This window comes from Podarcis liolepis (genome assembly GCF_965112155.1).
Source record: "Podarcis liolepis genome assembly, chromosome: 10".
In the NCBI taxonomy this organism is placed as follows: Eukaryota; Metazoa; Chordata; class Lepidosauria; order Squamata; family Lacertidae; genus Podarcis; species Podarcis liolepis.
The window spans coordinates 26,444,590-26,462,280 of NC_139562.1; the positions used below are offsets into that span (position 1 = coordinate 26,444,590).

The window sequence follows — 17,691 nt, forward strand, 5'->3', positions numbered from 1 at the left end:
CCCCATGCTCTCCTGCCTGACTCTTCTGGCTTAATTAAATGAATACACTGCATTTGCTCACTATTCAAAGTTTAAGGAGTTACTATACAAGGCTAAACTATTGGTCCACTACCAATAGTTTTTAAATCAGGGTTATTCAGAGGAGTTGAGGGAAGAACACAGATTCCAGAGATAGATCACTTCCAAGCACATGTCATGAACTGGTTGGAAGCAGAGGAATGGTGGGAGGAACCAGCTGGGGAACCCCCAAGGGAAGAAGGCTCAAAGCCCCGGAATTGGTGGCGGGATGACAATGAGTGGTCACAGGGAGAAGGAAAAGACGGGGAAGAGGAGGTGTCAGAAGTTGATGAGGTAACAGGACTTAGTGAGCTGGGAGAGTCTGTGGCAGAGAGAAGTCCAGAATCAGAGGCAGAAGCTGAAACAAGAGGGAGGCCAAGAGGCAGAGATGAGTCAGGCTGGTGAGAGTCCTGGGTGTGAGAGTCCTACTGAAACCCAGAGTCAAAAGAAGTATGAAACTGGAGGAGCAAAGAGAGGTACACAGGTGCAGTCTCCGATTGTTTAGAAAAAGCCATGAAGAGGAGCTGACATAGATGGCTGTGAGGAGACAGGGACCTTTAGTCTCCGCAACTGATTTCATGGAGTAAGACCTACAGGGAGTGAGCTTCTGTGCTTCATTAGGCCTGGAACGCTGCCAAGTCTGCGAAGATAGTGGGGTTTTTTTGCCAATAAAGGGTTAATTCCAACTTTGATCTGTGTGATTTACCGCAGGCTAACTCTGTGGCCGCACATGAGATGATGCTGGGAACATGCCAGTCTCACAGCTTCTTTCATCCAGGTTAGTTTTTCTTTCTGAGAATGGGTTTAATTCTATAGAAGTGACATGATAGTTCAAAACCAGAGCAAGACTTGCTTACTTTGCTGTCTGACCTTCAACTTTATTCTGACACTCTGACATGACCATCTGGAAGATTTTTCCACAGAAGAAATTAAATAAACATGCCATATTTATTTATTATGTAAAAGTTCAACTTTCAATAACTCAACATCCTCATCTGCTCCACTATCTGAAGTGTCATTTGCAGGAAACTGATGTTGAAATAGGCTGAGGTGATCGTCCCCATCCCAGCCCCTGCTCTTTGAAAGGGGCACCAGACAAGGATGTCCTCTATCCCCACTTTTGTTCATTGTGACGCTGGAAACACTCCTAATAGCAATAAGAAAAGACCCAAAAATTAAGGGGATTAGTCTAGGTAATAGACAATATAAAGTTAAAGCATTTGCGGACGATGTAATTATTACTGGAATTATTACAGAAAATCCAGAAGAAAGTGTACAAGAAGCCTTAAAGAAATTGACTGAGTACGGCGGAGTATAGGGCTTTGAGTTAAATAAAGAAAAATCTAAATTATTAACGAAAAATATGGGGGTAAAGGAACAGGAACAGGAAGAATTGGGCAGTAACAGGCCTTAAAACCACCACGAAAGCTATTTGGGGATCTGGATTACAAATAAAAATACCAATTTGTACAAGGATAATTATGTGAAGAAGTGGAAGGAAATAAAAGGATATTTAAATAAATGGAATAAATTGAGCTTGTCTTTATGGGGTAGGATATCCTTGATAAAAATGTCAATTCTCCCAAAAAAGCTCTTTCTTTTCCAGACGATCCTAATAATTATTGGGACAAAATGTTTTAAAGGCTGGCAAAGGGATCTTTCTAACTTTATCTGGTAGGGTAAGAAGCCAAGAGTAAGGTTCAAAGTATTGATGGAGCCCAGAGAAAGGGGCGGGTTCGCAGTCCCAGACCACAAGCTGTATTTTGAGGCTGCATGCATGACGTGGCTGAAAGATTGGATGTTACTGACAGATACTGAAATCCTAGACCTGGATGGCTAGGACAAAGTTTTCAGGTGGCATGGCTACCTGGGTCATGATAAAATAAAAGCACACAGAGGCTTTACTAATCATTTGGTGAGAAAGGCCCTATTCGAAGTTTGGGAAAGAAATAAAACAATAGTAACAGCCAAAACTCCCTGGTGGCTTTTGCCTATAGAGTCATCAGCCATGCATAGAATAATATGAAAGACAGTTGGCTAACATATAGGGAACTCGTAAAAGAGATAAAGGATTGCCCGACAGTAAAGAAGTTTGAAGAATTAAAAGAGAGGGGGTGAATTGGTTAGAATATTTCCAATTAAAAACAATATTTGAGAAGGATAATAAACTTAAGGGGTTTGATTAAAAAATATCGGTATGGGAGAAGGAAATCTTATATAACAAACAACAGACTCTCTCAAAAATATATAAATTGTTACAAAATGGGAAAATAGAAAAGGAGGAAAAAGGTGACGCTATTAAAAAATGGGAACAAGATCTGGGCCATTCAGTTGAATATAATGAATGGGAAAGACTATGGATAAAAAAATATAAATTTATGTTACCTAATAAGAGAGAACTATATGAAAATGCATCATAGGTGGTACCTGGTGCCAGAAAGTCTGTCAAAAATGAATAATACAAATAATAATAAGTTTTACATGTTATTCCTATCCATATTCAGTAGAAGACAACTTCCTATGTTCCTACGGTTCTACATTACCTGACAGCTGTCTATGTTCTGCTGTAATGTAACGGGGAAAAAATCCAAAGGATAATTTATTTTGAATTTCCTGTTGTTTGAAAAAAGATAGAGAAATGTAATCACAAAGGCTACCAAGTCCATCTCTGTGTTGAAATGTAATGTTTGCATATAGTGGGTAAACAGAAGGGAACTTGCTTGGATAGAAACTTGGCAAGACTTACTTTCCTCCCTGACCTTCAACTTTATTCTGACACTCTGACATGACCATATGGATGATTTTTCCACAGAAGAAATTAAATAAACATGCCGTATTTGTTTACTATGTAAAAGTTCAACTTTCAATCACTCAAGGGCCTCATCTGCTCCACTATCTGAAGTGTCATTTGCAGGAAACTGATGTTGAAATAGGCTGAGGTGATCGTCCCCATCCCAGCCCCTGCTCTTTTGGGAGCAGAGGAGAATGGAGTTCAGGTCTTTTACACGAAGAGTAAATATTAGAGAAGTAGAAATGTTGGGAAATTCCTTCCTGGATACAAAAACTGCAGCCACCCATTAAATTCGGCAAAGAGCTATAAATGTGACAAAGCTGTTCAAACACACTTACGGTAAACCTCAGAGGGTGCTAAGGAGGAATTGAGAGAAGAACTGAGATCAGTTTAAAAAACCCAAAAACATCAAGATGATGCTGGGAACATCAAGACCCTGCAGCTTCCTTTGTCCAGGTTTGTTTTTTCATTTCTGATAATAGGTTTAATTTTCTTCCCAAAACCATGACAAGCATGCAAAGTTGTGCTGATTAGCTGGCATTTCATCCAGGACTTGTAAGAGCAATACTGGGAATACACAAAGCTTGGGGCCAGGGCACACTAAGAATGGTCTTGTGGCTCGTTTGCCCTTACATCCAGACATCCCAGATGTGGAACTCCATCTCTGTCAGCTCTCAGCCAGCCTGGCCAGTCACCTCATGAAAGCTGTAGTCCAGTAACATCTGGAGGGCAAGAGGCTCGCAACCTTGGCCCAACCAATTTTAAGATCATCTAAGGATGCCCCGCTTAAAATGCTTCCAGGTTCTGAAATGTGCTACAGGTTGTCCCATTCTCCTCAAGCACGATCCTTTGCAGAAGAGGCAGCTAAGCTCACTTTTGTTTTCTGAGCCTCCTGAGCATTATTGTTAAGGCTTGACTATTGAGATGGGTGTTTGCTGCTGGATGAGGTGACTGCTTCAAGTGTCAGGATCTACAGGGGCAGCCAATCTGTCCTCTGAGGAATGTATTGCCTGCTGCTGCATGCTCCTTGGAGACCTCCTTCACAGCCCTCCCCCAATAGGGAGAAATTTATAATTCTGTCTTTTTTTTTTTAGCAGCCTCCCTGGGACCTCTCTCAAGATAATTATATTTTTCTCCTCAATGCGAAGCCTTCTTTTAAAATTAGTTTGTAATATTCTATCTCTGAGAGCTACAGAGTTCAGACATACTAAATAATCACCTAGCCATTTATTTGCCTTTGCTATAGTAGAATTGACTCTAAAGATTTTATCAATCTTTCTGCCCACTTTCATGAGTGATGTAATCAAGTAGAAATTAAACTCATGTAGTCCAAATGTGACTGCCTATGTGGCTATCTCTTTAGCTATCTATACTATCAAAATGCTAAGGTAGTTTATTTCTTTTATCTTTTGCTTCAGGTGTCTGGATTTTGACCATAGTTTTGGCCAGAGCTGGAGGAGTTCAAGCAGATTCTTCTGGTATTCCCGGTCCACCTGGTCCACCTGGTCCACCTGGTTTTCCTGGTCCTCGTGGTCCACCTGGTCCACCTGGTCTTCCTGGTCTTCCTGGTTTCAGTGGTCCTCCTGGTCCACCTGGTCCTATAGGTGCTCCCGGACCACAGGGGGCACCAGGTATGATCTCTAGCTTAATTCTCAGCAAGTTTTTTACTACTAGTACTACTACTAATACCTTTATTGTCAATGTACAACCTGTGTACAATGAAATTAACCGAGCCTCCCTCCCCACAAACACTCAATCTCATTGCACTCTGTGTGCTTGTCGCACAACATACCAACCCCGAAAGTCAGTTGCACTATATTATTTTCCATTCAGCAGCCTAACAGCCCACGGATAGAAACTGTTTTTTAGCCTGTTGGTACGAATGATTATACTGCTATATCTCCTGCTCAAGCAACAGAAATCAAGTTCTTGGTTATGTTTACCAAATAAACAAAGCAGGTGCTGGGTTTAATCCTGGATTGCAGATAGAAACAGCTTGGGCCACCCTGTTGGTCACCCATTTTAGGGAGAGGGACTGGGAGGAGAGTCAGTGTCAGGAGTGAGCCAGCAGTAAATCACACTGTTCAAGTTAGAGTTAAGTATTAGCAAAAGCACAATCTGCACAGACTTGGCGGAATGTTAGACCTAATGAGCACCACAACCCATCCCCAGTAGGTCCTTCCCCATGAAGCTGTTGCTGAGACTGAAAGTCTCTGCCTATCCACAGCTACCTAAGTCCCCTCCTCTCCAGGATTTCCCCCCCAAAGCAATCAGAGACTGTGCTTGCATGTTGTCAGTCTCTCCTCTTCCCTTTTCATGCCTCTTCTGGTTCTGGGAGACAAGTGGGGAAGCAGAGCTTTTAGCAGTGGGGGGGGGGGAGCCCATTGGGTTTAATGGTGCATGCCACTGCCAAAGTCGTTTTTCCTGGAACCCCACCCCTTTCCCATCCCGTTTTAATTTTTACTTGCAATATACTGTTGCTATTTGTTTTCATATTCTTTTTAGGAAATTTTGCGGAACATTGTTGTATTTTTTAAATTGTTTTTTAGTACACCACTTGGAGAGATTTCACTATATCAAATAGTATAATTTTTATGAGTATATAAAACCAAAGAATGTCAAAACATGGTAAGAAACAGCTACAAATTTTAGAAACTGCAATATTGTGTTGTTGCTGTTTTTTTAAAAAAGTATAGTAAGGGAGTATAAAAAAGTATAGTAAGGGAGCCGAGTTCTGTTCAGGTTTCTGGACACCTGAATGTCTAAACTCCAGTTCAGTTCTGATTCAGCCACTAATCTGAACTATTTTTCAGCCTGCTGAAATGCATTTCATATAACTGACCACACAGAAGGCAAGCTACCAGCAATCATGAGGTCTACCAAATGCCTGAAACATCCCTTTTTTTGCTATTCAAGGAAAGTAGCTAAAAATCAAGTGGTTTACTGAGAGACTGGTGGGCCATGTTTTGTTTTACACAGGGTTAATATCCTAAACATTAACAATTTACTAACAATTAACAATTCTATAATATTAAGATAATGCTAAATATGTAGCTTGAGAATTATTTTCCCCCAAGCACAAATCCTCATCACATCCTCTATAAGTCCATCAAAGTCCAAAAATTAGTGTATTAAAGGTAAAGGTAAAGGGACCCCTAGCATTAGGTCCAGTCGTGACTGACTCTGGGGTTGCGGCGCTCATCTTGCTTTATTGGCCGAGGGAGCCTGTGTACAGCTTCCGGGTCATGTGGCCAGCATGACTAAGCCGCTTCTGGTGAACCAGAGCAGCGCACAGAAACGCCGTTTACCTTCCCACCGGAGCGGTACCTATTTATCTACTTGCACTTTGACGTGCTTTCGAACTGCTAGGTTGGCAGGAGATAATTACAATAATTAGTGTATTAATTGGTAGTTATTGCTGTCCCACTTCATCAATAATGCTCAAAACAGCTTACGGCATTAACATTTCACACTTCGAATTTCAGCGAGTGTAAGTGTGGTTGACACCGAAGGTATTCTGTGCATGAGCCTCCAGAGCAGCTGGTTTGGGGTACCTGCTCTGTTGCTAAGGCCATGCAGGTGCAGAACCTTGTTTTGCCTTCCCAGCTGGCCAAGACCTTTGTGGGGAAATGTTGCTCGATTCATAATACAACTAAGCATTGCAAGCTGAACAAATCTGAATTCCAAACCAGGAAATCAAAACCTTTGGCAACATCTTAGTGCCACAACAGCAGGAGATGGATAAACGTGAATATCCAAACAACTTCTTCTCCCTTCTCTATTCTCCCACTACTTTTCCTCTGTAAAATCACCCCTCACTCCAGTGCATTGGTAGAGGAAAAATCAGGCATGAGTGTTGCAATACCTAATGCCGTTTAATCCTATATACATCATTTTATCTGTATGCCATCTTCCCACATTTAAAGCTATGCTCATTACAAGCCATTACAAACATAGCAAAAGTAGTCATAAACAATAAATAAAACACATCAAAAAGCACACAATGGAATCAAAATATTTCCGCATAAGTCATTATAATACAGATAAAGATACCAAAAAAAAAAACCCCCAACAAAAAACCCCCACACCAATGAGAGCAACACCAACTTCACAACAATGCCCTCCTTAAACAATACGTCAAGCGTCTGGTCAGCAGTCTCCGCTTTTCTAGCTGGAGTCAGTCAGGGTCCTGCCCTCCCAGGCCAGGTGGAAAAAGGCCTGCAAGGCAGAGAGCAGGTCTTCCAGGACTTAAAGCCAAGATGGTTTGGACCAGATGTTGCTGAACTACAGCTCCATCATTCCTGACTACTGAACAAGCTGGCTGGGGCTGATAGCAATTGGGGGTCCAACATTTGGGGGGCAGCAGGAAACCCATCTCATCTAGAGATTCTGAGAAAGAAATTATTTCTACAGTATCTGGATGACAACTTCAATGCACTGCTAACTTCTTTTTTAACAGCCAAAGCTGAGTACCTGTGAAGACTCTGTCATTCAAACACTGCTTTTGTGCCTGGGCCCTATGAGTGGTTGGAAGAGTCTGTACCCAAACAGCTGCAGGCTATTTTGATTTGAGACAGACATCTTTCCCTGCTTTTTCTGCTAAATTGTTTTTTTTAAAAAAATAATATTTATTAAACAATCAAAAACTTCAAAATTTAAACATAGAATACAAAAAAAAGATTACAAAAATGAGAAAATACAAAACAAAACACATAGAGGTACACAATATAAGTATAAGATAAGAAAACACATCTTTTTCTGTTTTGTTTTTTGTTGTTTTTTCTTCTTTTTTCTCTATTCTGTTAACTGTTTTCTGCTAAATTGTTATCCGCCTCTCTCTTCAATTTTTAAAAAGGTTTGCCAGGGACTCCAGAATTGATATGCCCTCATGGATTGCCAGCAGCTGATGGTCAACCAGGCCTGAGAGCACCACCAAAATCTGCATTTTCTGCAAAAGTGGGCAAAAGCTATCCAGCACCTAATCAGCCCGTAGGATTTCAAAATATTCTATACAACGAGCAGCAAGTCTTTGATGAGTCATCTGGCATATTCACTTGCCAAATCCCAGGAGTCTATTATTGCACCTATAACCTGGAGGGACACCAGAATTCACATATGATCCTGGCAAGGAATGGTACAGAGGTGAAAGCATCTGATCAGATTAGCTCGGATGCTTATGAAAACCTGCCGCAAAGTGCAATCCTTAAATTAGAGAAAGGAGATAGGGTGTGGCTGGATGCAAAAAAGGCTCATGATGGGATAACAGAAGGAAGCTATTTTTTGTGCTATCTCATATATGACTCTTAGATTATGCAGTCTCTGGATCCAAATGGCTCGCGTCATAATTTGCCCTGCAAACATTTGGCTAGATGGTTTGTTTTGATTTGCAAGAAGTACACCTAATCTATAATAAGTACACTTAGGGATGGGGAAGAATTCTAAATGGGAAGCTAGGAAGTGGGACTCATTGGACATCTGAGTAAACATGTCTAGGATGCAGTTGGGTTATGGCTCACTAATGGCTCAGAGGTATTGTTTTACAATTTTCATAGAAACATGAAAGCAGAACATGAAGTGTGCATTGATTTCCATGAAGTTTATTAGAAGGCTACTGCTTCTATATTTACGAATCAAAAGGATGTGCTTCACATTGTTTCCACATCTGCATAAGTGCATGCATGTAATCATTTGTTTAAAATTAAAGGTTGTGTCATAAAACAACTGAATGCTACAGAATATTTATATGGGGAAACTAAGTGCTTTAAATAGGTTTTGGTGTTTTTTTTAAAAATATAAACAAAAAAGACAGTCAGGGATAGAGGAATGGTGGAGCAGATGGGCAGGGATGGGAATAAATGTGTTTATTTGGACAATGTATAAATATTGGGGGCAATCACAGCCTTTCCGTGCTAACAGCACAGTGGAGGTGCAAGTGGAAGTGTAGAGATGACTTTATGGATTCATGGATAAGTACCCAGGGTTTTCAACAGACAGAGGATTTATCTGAAGAATAATGAATACAAATCCACAGTAAACCAAAGTCAGGGCTGAATGGGATTAAAAGCACTAATATCCTAAACACATTCCTGTAACTTCACTATTTACTGAACTTCAGGAACATTATTCAGTTATTATCTACTGCCCTTCTTCCAGCTATCAGCTCACAAAATTTGCACCTCTCAACAGTCATCCCATGCTCCCTTGAAATCCTCCTCCTCCTAACCTGAATATTCAGTACAGTGGTGCCTCGCAAGACGAAATTAATCCGTTCCGCGAGTCTCTTCGTCTAGCGGTTTTTTCGTCTTGCGAAGCAACCCTATTAGCGGATTAGCGCTATTAGCGGTTTAGCGGCTATTAAAGGCTTAGCGGCTATTAAAGGGTTAGCGGATTAGCGGCTAAAAGGCTATTAGCGGATTAGCGGCTTAGAAAAAGGGGGGGAAGCGGAAAAAAATTGGAACACTTGCAGGACGTTTTCATCTTGCAAAGCAAGCCCATAGGGAAAATCGTCTTGCGAAGCAGCTCAAAAACGGAAAACCCTTTCGTCTAGCGGGTTTTCCGTCTTGCGAGGCATTCATCTTGCGGGGCACCACTGTATCCCAAGCAAGCACTCTCTCCTGCTTCTAAATCAAACACAAACCCCAAACACTGTCCATTACAGTTCCATGGCTGGGCCAAGATAGACGTGCCCACTGAGTCTTAATTATTTTGACAGATGCAAGGTGTTAATCATACTGACAGATATATATATATAGCTTGGATTATATTGACATCTTTATGGCTGCATCTGGCTCATTATAACTGCTCATTATAAGTTATATATAATAAAGCTGCATTGAAACCAGGAAGCGCCGCCTACTGGCCATATCTGGTCTAGCAATACACAGGGATGCTGAACCCATGGGTCACTGGCTGGATGCAGCCTGCCAAGCCACTCCAAGTGGCCTGCCAGCTCCTGGCAAAATCAAGCACCTCTAAGTTATGTAAATTCACCACAGAGGACAGCAAGATGAATAGTGTAATTTTGGTGGAAGGCAAACTTCAGCAGAATGGAACCAGTGCTGTGTGCAACAAACACAGAGTGGAACGAAAAGGTTGCCTTATTACAGCTCTGCTCCATACATCCACATGTGTAGTTTTAGACTGTCTCACTTTCATTTCCACCACTGGAAGTAACAACAGTTAAAGCAAAAACACACTAAAACTACATGCAACCCATGGATACAAAAACAGAACAAAGAGAAACACTCTGAAAGTCACTGCAAACATTGTGGTGGAACCAGGCGTCAGTTTTGGAAAAGGCCTCAAAGAACTGGAGGGAGTTATTTATCATTCCGCATGCCCCGTTTCAAAAAGTCAGTGCACATTTTTGTGTGTGTGTAAATTTCACTGCACAAATATGCACCTTGAAACCTTCTTTGAGGGCTTTTTAGTACCTTCCACTTGGTGACAGGCAAAACATTTCCAGAAAGGTAGCGATCTCATCAGACAGAAGATTTGGGAAAACGCACACAAAGCAACACAAACCAGAACTGTCAGAACTGATGCCCCAAACAAGCTGGTGACATTTCCCGTGACCTAAAAGAATGTCCTTGGTTTCATTTCCGAGAAAAATAAAATGACATGAACTAAAGTAAAAAGTGGCTTTGATGCAAAGCTAGGATGGATCTGTTCCCCTAGTGCTAAATCGTACTGGGGGGGAAATGTGGATTTTGCATCTTTTGATGTGTGTCCCATGCTTGACACTGGCTTGCCATTTTCTCAGGTTCCTGGGGTGATTACTTTGATGAAGTGTTTACATAAATCATGTCCCTGCTGGAATCTAATTGGCAGGAAGGTGCAGGAGAACAGGCAGAAGAAACCTGCTCTGCAGCGGGAACTAAAGATATATGAGACCTGCTTACAAGCTTTGGTGAAAAATGAGAGAATAATGGCACCAGTTTTACACGGGACTTGATGTATGGTTCCATACATCTTAAAGTCTTGGCAAACGTGCACTCAAATGACTTAGAAATATGAGAAATTTACTGCACGCTAAACACTATCTCCCTGCTACCACCAGCAACTTCATCCCCCTATGGAAAGCAAGACTCTGTCCCCCGCCTCTCTTCCCCTGTTCTTATCATTCATCTATCAGTGAGGGAAATTCACAGAGAGCACTTAGAAAAATATGCTCCATCCTCTCTGTTTTATGCCTTATTCTGCTCCTTATTTCAGCAAAGGCTGTTTTACATTAACGGCCAACCAGATAGCCTGATTCATGAGATCCTCAACAGTAGTATGAACGAGAGACAGGCGTCTGTGGCCAAACACATAAATATATGAAGTGCAAAAGCCTCCTGCTTTTCAACTCCTTGAGATGTCCTGAGTGGTAATGTGTGAACCCAATCAGGTTTTCTGTGTGTGCAAGAACAGGGTTATGAGAATGGTGTAAAACTAGGGTCTGCAAACTCTTTACAGCACATGCGTGAATGGGTTCTGTGAAACAGGGGTGAGAGAGAATAAAATGTCCCCGAAAAAGCAGTGCTTTTCAATGCATTTCTTTGGCTGTTTACAAACCAAAGCGGCAAATCATTTACTAAACCACAGTGTGGGAAGAAGGGGCAGCTTGCCTAAACCAGGCTGAAGGACCACATAGCCCTCATGAGCAAGACTTGCGAAGTTACTCCGTGTCACTTGGTAAGTCGCTTCTGGCATCAATGTGCAAGCAGCCACTGAGAAGCTAGGATTCCAGCGTAGCTCTGCTCTTCATACAAATAAAAGGAAGGAAGCCTTAAGTGCTTTGTGGATTTGACAATCCTCCCATCCACAAGTGTTATAAACAAAAAAACAGAGTGCTGGGAAAGTTTCTGCTTCCTTTGAATGAAACCTGTCAATCTATTTTTGTACCCCAATAGCAAATCTTCAGGTTTTGCCCTCCCCCTTTCCTTGCTCCCACCACCAGCAGCCTCCCCTATAATTGTTGCTCTCCCATCCTTACCCTACTCCCAACAGAATACTTCCCAATCTTATTGCAGTGGCTCTCTGACAAGAATCTGCTTCCATGGCAACAGACCAACATCATGTTGTGATTTCACTGTGGGAAAGAGCAAGGAAATGTGGGGGAAATGCCAGAGAAAGCCACCAGTTATGTGTCACTTTGGCCCAGCTTTGCTTTGGAAGGTGAGGGTGAAAGTACACATTACACCCAAACAGGTGTCACAAAGCTCCAACGGAATGTTTCATTGAGAAAAGCAGCTTTTGGAGGGGGGGGGGAGGGCGTGTTGTGTGGAAAACTGACAGGGTGAAGTGGTGCACAATCCTTTCCCCAATTACCATATTTTTCCGTCTATAAGACGCCCCCTATTTTTGGGGACTCCGATTTAAGAAAATGGGGGGAGATGGCCTCCGTGTTTAAGACACCCCCACATTTTTTGATATTATTTTTAAGGGGAAAAACCCTAATCTTATACACGGAAAAATACGGTATTTTGTTCTCATTGCACCTGGTGTGAGTGTTTTAGGATTCCAGTTACATGTTGGGATCCTACAGGGTGGAAAGCAGCTTGGCGAGGGGGTGGGTGGATCTGTCCGTTTGGGTTTAACACTTTCTCATGCTTCCAGTCTTAGGTTCAGTTCTTTATATTTCCACACCTGTTTGGGATTCCCCGCCTCCCCCTCATGAACATGCACAAGCATTTTACTGAGAATTTATTGCAATGTGCACGTTTTTGTGTGCGCTTTTGCCTAATACACTTTTTAAAAAAACAACTTTTCCTAATATAATGCGTTTTGGTATGTTATTTCCATGAATATGTGTGGTTTTTGTACACGTTACTTGGCTTGAGAACTGCACTGCAAAATTTGGAGACGAATTGTGAATTTTGAAGGATTTCTGTGTTTGGTTTGGATCTTGTTTTGGGTAGTACTGATTTGGTAGGTTCACGTTCAAAACCAGCCATCAAGTTTCTCTCACATCCTATTCAGCAGAATAATAGTAGGCAGAAGAAGGGTTAAGCATTCCCTCCAAATCACTACTTCTCCATGCGAAAACACCTCTTCCCAATACTACTACACATTGGGACATTACGACATGCACTGTGTAATGTGGCGTTTACCCCAAGAACCCATAGTTCTGTTAACTTAATTCAGAGGTTGCTGACCTGTGGCTCACCAGATGTTGTTGGACTCCAACTCCCAAAAGCCCCAGTCACCATAGCCAATGGTCAGAGATGATGGGATTTGGGGTCCAGGAACATCAGGAGGGCGGGAGGCACAGGTTCCCATGGGAGGTGGTGGACTCTCCTTCCTCAGAGGTTTTTAAGCAGATGTTGGATGGCCATCTGTCATGGATGCTTTAGCTGAGATTCCTGCATTGGGGGTGGGGGTGGGGGTGGTTTGGACTTGATGGCTCTTGGGGTCCCTTCCAGATCTACAATTCTGTGATTCTATGGTTCCTCTGTCCCATCTCTAAAGCAATACTAATTTTTATGTCCAAACAAGCTCACATCATTCCAGGGTGTTTTTACTACACATTTTTGCCACCAACCACCTTACGTTATTCACAGCTTGCAAAGTGTCTACTCAGAATGGTGACCTCCACCCTGGCACTGCAGTACCAAGACAGATGTAATCACACCGCGTTCTCTTTATTTTCACAACACAGTACATAATAACATTCATAAAAATGTGGAGAACTTTGAAGGTTTTATAGTATTGTTGCTGAGTATGCCTGAGAGTGGCAGCACGGGGGTGGGGGAACCAAACAGGAAGTAAGGCAAAACATCATTGCAGCTATTATTTTATCTTATTTATTATTTTGTTTGGACAACAGCTCTCTTGGCCCTGCAGTTTAGCATCTCATGATTTCTAGCCTGGCAGACCTTCTCTGCTAACGTCCAGAACAATCATTAACCATAGACGCCAGTACAACTTTCTTAAAAGGAATATATGAGGTGTTTTCTTTTAAGGTAGTCTTTTTAGCACACAGTTTAATTGCCAGTGGTTCCAGGTTTGGGAGTCCCTTGGATATTATGTCCTCAAAGGCCCTTTTCCTGATTATTCTCATCACCATCTCATCAGTGCTTTTATTACTTATTTATTAATATGCCGCTTACTGCCAAAATAGACTTTTAAGCAGTTTACAAGGTGTAAAAACCTGCGACACAAACATTAAATATATATACAGCCATAATTAAAACACACAATAAGCCCATTATAATATCCATGATTAAGATATGCAATAGGGTGGTTCCTAAAATTATACCTATCAGGTGACAAAGGCCAGGGTAAAGAGCCATTCACCGAAAAGTGTATAGTGAAATTGTCAGACGCAGCTCTGTAGGGGCTACCATAGAAAATGGTCTCTCTCGGGCCACACACCCGCTTCTGAGGGTGCTGCACTACCGAAAAGGCCCCCTCCACTGATCCTAACACCCTAGAGGGTTTGCAGGGAAGGAAGTGGTCTCTCAGATGCCACTACTGCTTTTGCAAATCTTATTAATTTCTTCAGAAGCCACATATCATTTTTGCTGCAGAAGTGAATCCTGTCGCAAAGGCTTGGTTATATTCATACATTTTGCCAGCCTCTGACAAAAGTGCCAAGGGATTTGAGACCCTGTGCCCCCAAAATCAGCTGCACAAGCCCAGCCCTTGACCTACCTTCTCACACCACCCTGTGTTCTAGCACCACCAAAAACCAACTGGGAACCAACTGGGAAACTACCAGCAGGAAGGTCAGCAGGAAACAATGGGATGACCCTGAGGTCCTGCATTTTGCCCGCACAAATAAGTTACCAAAATATCTATCAATCTAAACAGTAGAGGGCAGCAATGGTACATGATACAACTGTCTGTAGAACACCCTCTGTTTTAAAGTCTCAGTGGCACAGAGTCAGGGCCAAGCTTAACACAATGCTAAGCTAGGGAACGATTTGGCTTCACCCTCAGAGGCGCACTCCATTGTCTCTCGAAACAGATGGATGCCACCTCCACCAGATTCTCTAATGTTATAAACATCCTAGGAAAGAGAAGGATAGCTTTAGATTCCTAAGTGTGGCAGGTACACTTTTGCGGCTTTTGCTTTCAGAGACATTCAGGAATGTTTGTGGGTGAGGGTGTAGAAGTAAGGGGCATAGCAAGGGTTCTGAGAAAGGGCTTAAAATGTGAATTTGGCTTCCAGGTCAAGGAAGATAGTTACAATCAGAGACTCATGGGAGGTACAGCTAGTACTGTAGTGCATACAGAGATAAGAGGCCTTGACAATCTTGTGATAATATTTTAGAATGTTGTATTATGTTATTGTTGTTAGCTGCCTTGAGCCCGGCTTCGGCTGGGGAGGGCGGGATATAAATAAAAAATTATTATCATCATTATTATAAGGGGAGAATGTGAACATAATGCATTTCTCTCTCCCCCCCCCCCCCCGGTTTTAATCGATCTATGTGAGGATGTTTGTTTGGTTTTAGGGTTGTAAGTTGCATGGGCAAAAAATAATAATGAAGAATACATTTAAATAAAATAATAACAATAATTTCTAGATAAGTGTGTAATATAGGAGTAGGCAAAGTGGTGCCCCCTAGATGTTATTAGACTCCACATCTAGAGGGCACTACAAGGGCTACTCATGTTGTTATATCGCTGCGCAGAAGCCAGTGAGGGTTTACTTCACGTAAAATGTAGCCGCATTATACAGATGAAAGCATCAAGCTGCTAGTAGGATTTGATGTGGTTGCACATCAAAATAATGAAAATAATATCACACTGACAGGTCTCAGACAGTTCTTTCTGAAGTCAGTCAGCCACAGAATGCGCAAGTACATTGTATTCCTTTCAGATAGTGATCAAACACCTTCATGAAAACCAGAGGAGGGAAATCTCTCTTTTATAAATTGCAAACTGGCTCGTCATGGTGAAGTTGGTGCCTGAATTCATTATGAGGCCCGCTATATGTTGTCCCAAACCCCTGGCCTACCTGGCATCAAGTCAATATGTCAAGCCCCCTGGTCCAGGGTCAATCCGTGTGTCCAAAGTCCAAACTGAATCACAATCCCGCAGAGCTCCTGGAGCATCCAAGCTGAGGTCCTTCAACGTGGGCAGTTGAGCAAACACAGCACCTCAACTCTGCTTCCCTTTTGCCTGCTGATTGCAGCATTTGGGCTTGACGAGGCCTGTGACCCTCACCTGTTCCAAGCCTAAGCCAGCTAAGGAATCACACACCTCCTCCCAGAGCTAATGAGTCTCACCTGGCCAGCAAGGGAGCTGGGCTCTTGCCTGCCTCAGCTTCCTAGAGCATGGGTAGGCAAACTAAGGCCTGGGGGCGGGATCCGGCCCAATCACCTTCTCAATCCGGCCCGCAGACAGTTTGGGAATCAGTGTGTTTTTACATGAGTAGAATGTGTCCTTTTATTTAAAATTCATCTCTGGGTTATTTGTGGGGCCTGCCTGGTGTTTTTACATGAGTAGAATGTGTGATTTTATTTAAGCTCTTTGGGTTATTTGTAGGGCATAGGAATTTGTTCATCCCCCCCCCCAACATATAGTTCATTTCCTCCTCCCCGTCGTCCTGCCGGTTTGTCACATATGTTGCCAAAAATGAGGATTCACCTCACCAAAAAAGAGGGGTGGGACAAAAGAGAGCAACAATTTGCATAAAGCTCAGCACATGACAATTCATAGATATAGACACACATTAATGAAAAATTATTATAAGTGAAATAGATATGTGACACATCTTACTGTGGCAGGCAAGACGCCAGGTGACTGACATGTGCCTGCCCTGTTGGCTGACCAGGTGTTGCTCAGTGTAGATGGGCAATTTCATGGCTCCTGCTCTCTCTTTTTATGGTTCCTTGTCTCTAAACCAGCCTTGGACTGGACAGCTTTCAAATAGAGGACACCTTGTAAAATAGAACACTGTTTTCTGACAGCCTTTCAAAGCTGCCCTTAGTTCATTAAGGCACATGGTCACCCCATGCCATCTTTACTGGAGACAAAGCACACTTGTGATGCTGCACATAAATGGATCAAGTCCTTGTTAAGGAATGCCACTAATGGGTTAATTTCCTTAGTGAGGAAAGAGCTGACTCATTCCTGAGATGTACCTGTCTGAATCTGGTGACTTCATTAGCAGTGTTACTGGGCAGATTAGGCATATAACTTTGTGTATATAGGGGCTTAGATTACAGCAGTGGGTTGTTGGTTGTTGGCCATGGGTTGTAGTCAGGATGGAGTGGATTGTTGTGGAACTGTGGAGTTATCTGAACACTTTGAGCTTGTCTGAGAAGATGACTTTGAGAAATGCCTCAGGACTCAGCTGTTGCTGGACTCTGTGAAAATTGACTTAGAACTTGTGTGTGGACTTTGTTCAGCAAGGACATTGAAGTACAGAAACCCCTCTGGGACCAGAGGGAGAAAAGCATTGGTGTAACTTGTATATAGTGTGTAAATGTAGAGTATGCTGTTTTGTGTGTGCCAAGGAAAACAACTTTGCTTAAAACAGCCACAGTTTCATGTTGGTGAGCTTAACCACACAGAAAGATCAAGAGTTACAAGTTGAAGACCAACAGTTGAGTGGCAGGAATGCAGGAAACTGCCAGCCCATTGGTCCATTCAGCTTAGTATTGCTTACCCTGACTGGCCATGATCTCCAGGGTTTCAGACTAGGGTCTCACCCAGACCTATCTGAAGATGCCAGGGATTGCATCTGGGACCTTCTGCATGCAAGGCACATGCTTCATCACTGTCTGCAAATGATGAAAATAATTACAATTCATACTTTTGCTGCTTGATACTTCTGTCTTTGAAGTGGATCATTCCAATTCTTTTTTTAAAAAACCCCAAAAAAACTAGGGAACTGTGGATGGGAG

At 42.3% G+C, this 17,691-nt stretch overlaps 1 protein-coding gene across 2 annotated transcripts in view; it reads left to right on the forward strand.

Annotated features, from left to right (window-relative positions):
* Positions 1 to 2,977: 2,977 nt before the first annotated feature.
* The window catches only part of LOC310687292 (protein HP-25 homolog 2-like), a 54,100-nt gene continuing 39,386 nt past the window's right edge, over positions 2,978 to 17,691 (forward strand). Inside the window, exons 1-3 of one of the 2 annotated variants that reach the window (XM_083462244.1) lie at positions 2,978 to 3,304; positions 4,267 to 4,479; positions 7,704 to 8,569. In XM_083462244.1, the coding sequence (XP_083318370.1) occupies positions 3,262 to 3,304; positions 4,267 to 4,479; positions 7,704 to 8,155 (708 nt within the window). In that variant the 5' untranslated portion in view covers positions 2,978 to 3,261 and the 3' untranslated portion in view covers positions 8,156 to 8,569. Of the gene's footprint in view, positions 3,305 to 4,266; positions 4,480 to 7,703; positions 8,570 to 17,691 lie in introns of those variants that run through there. The other variant, XM_083462245.1, reaches the window with a different exon arrangement.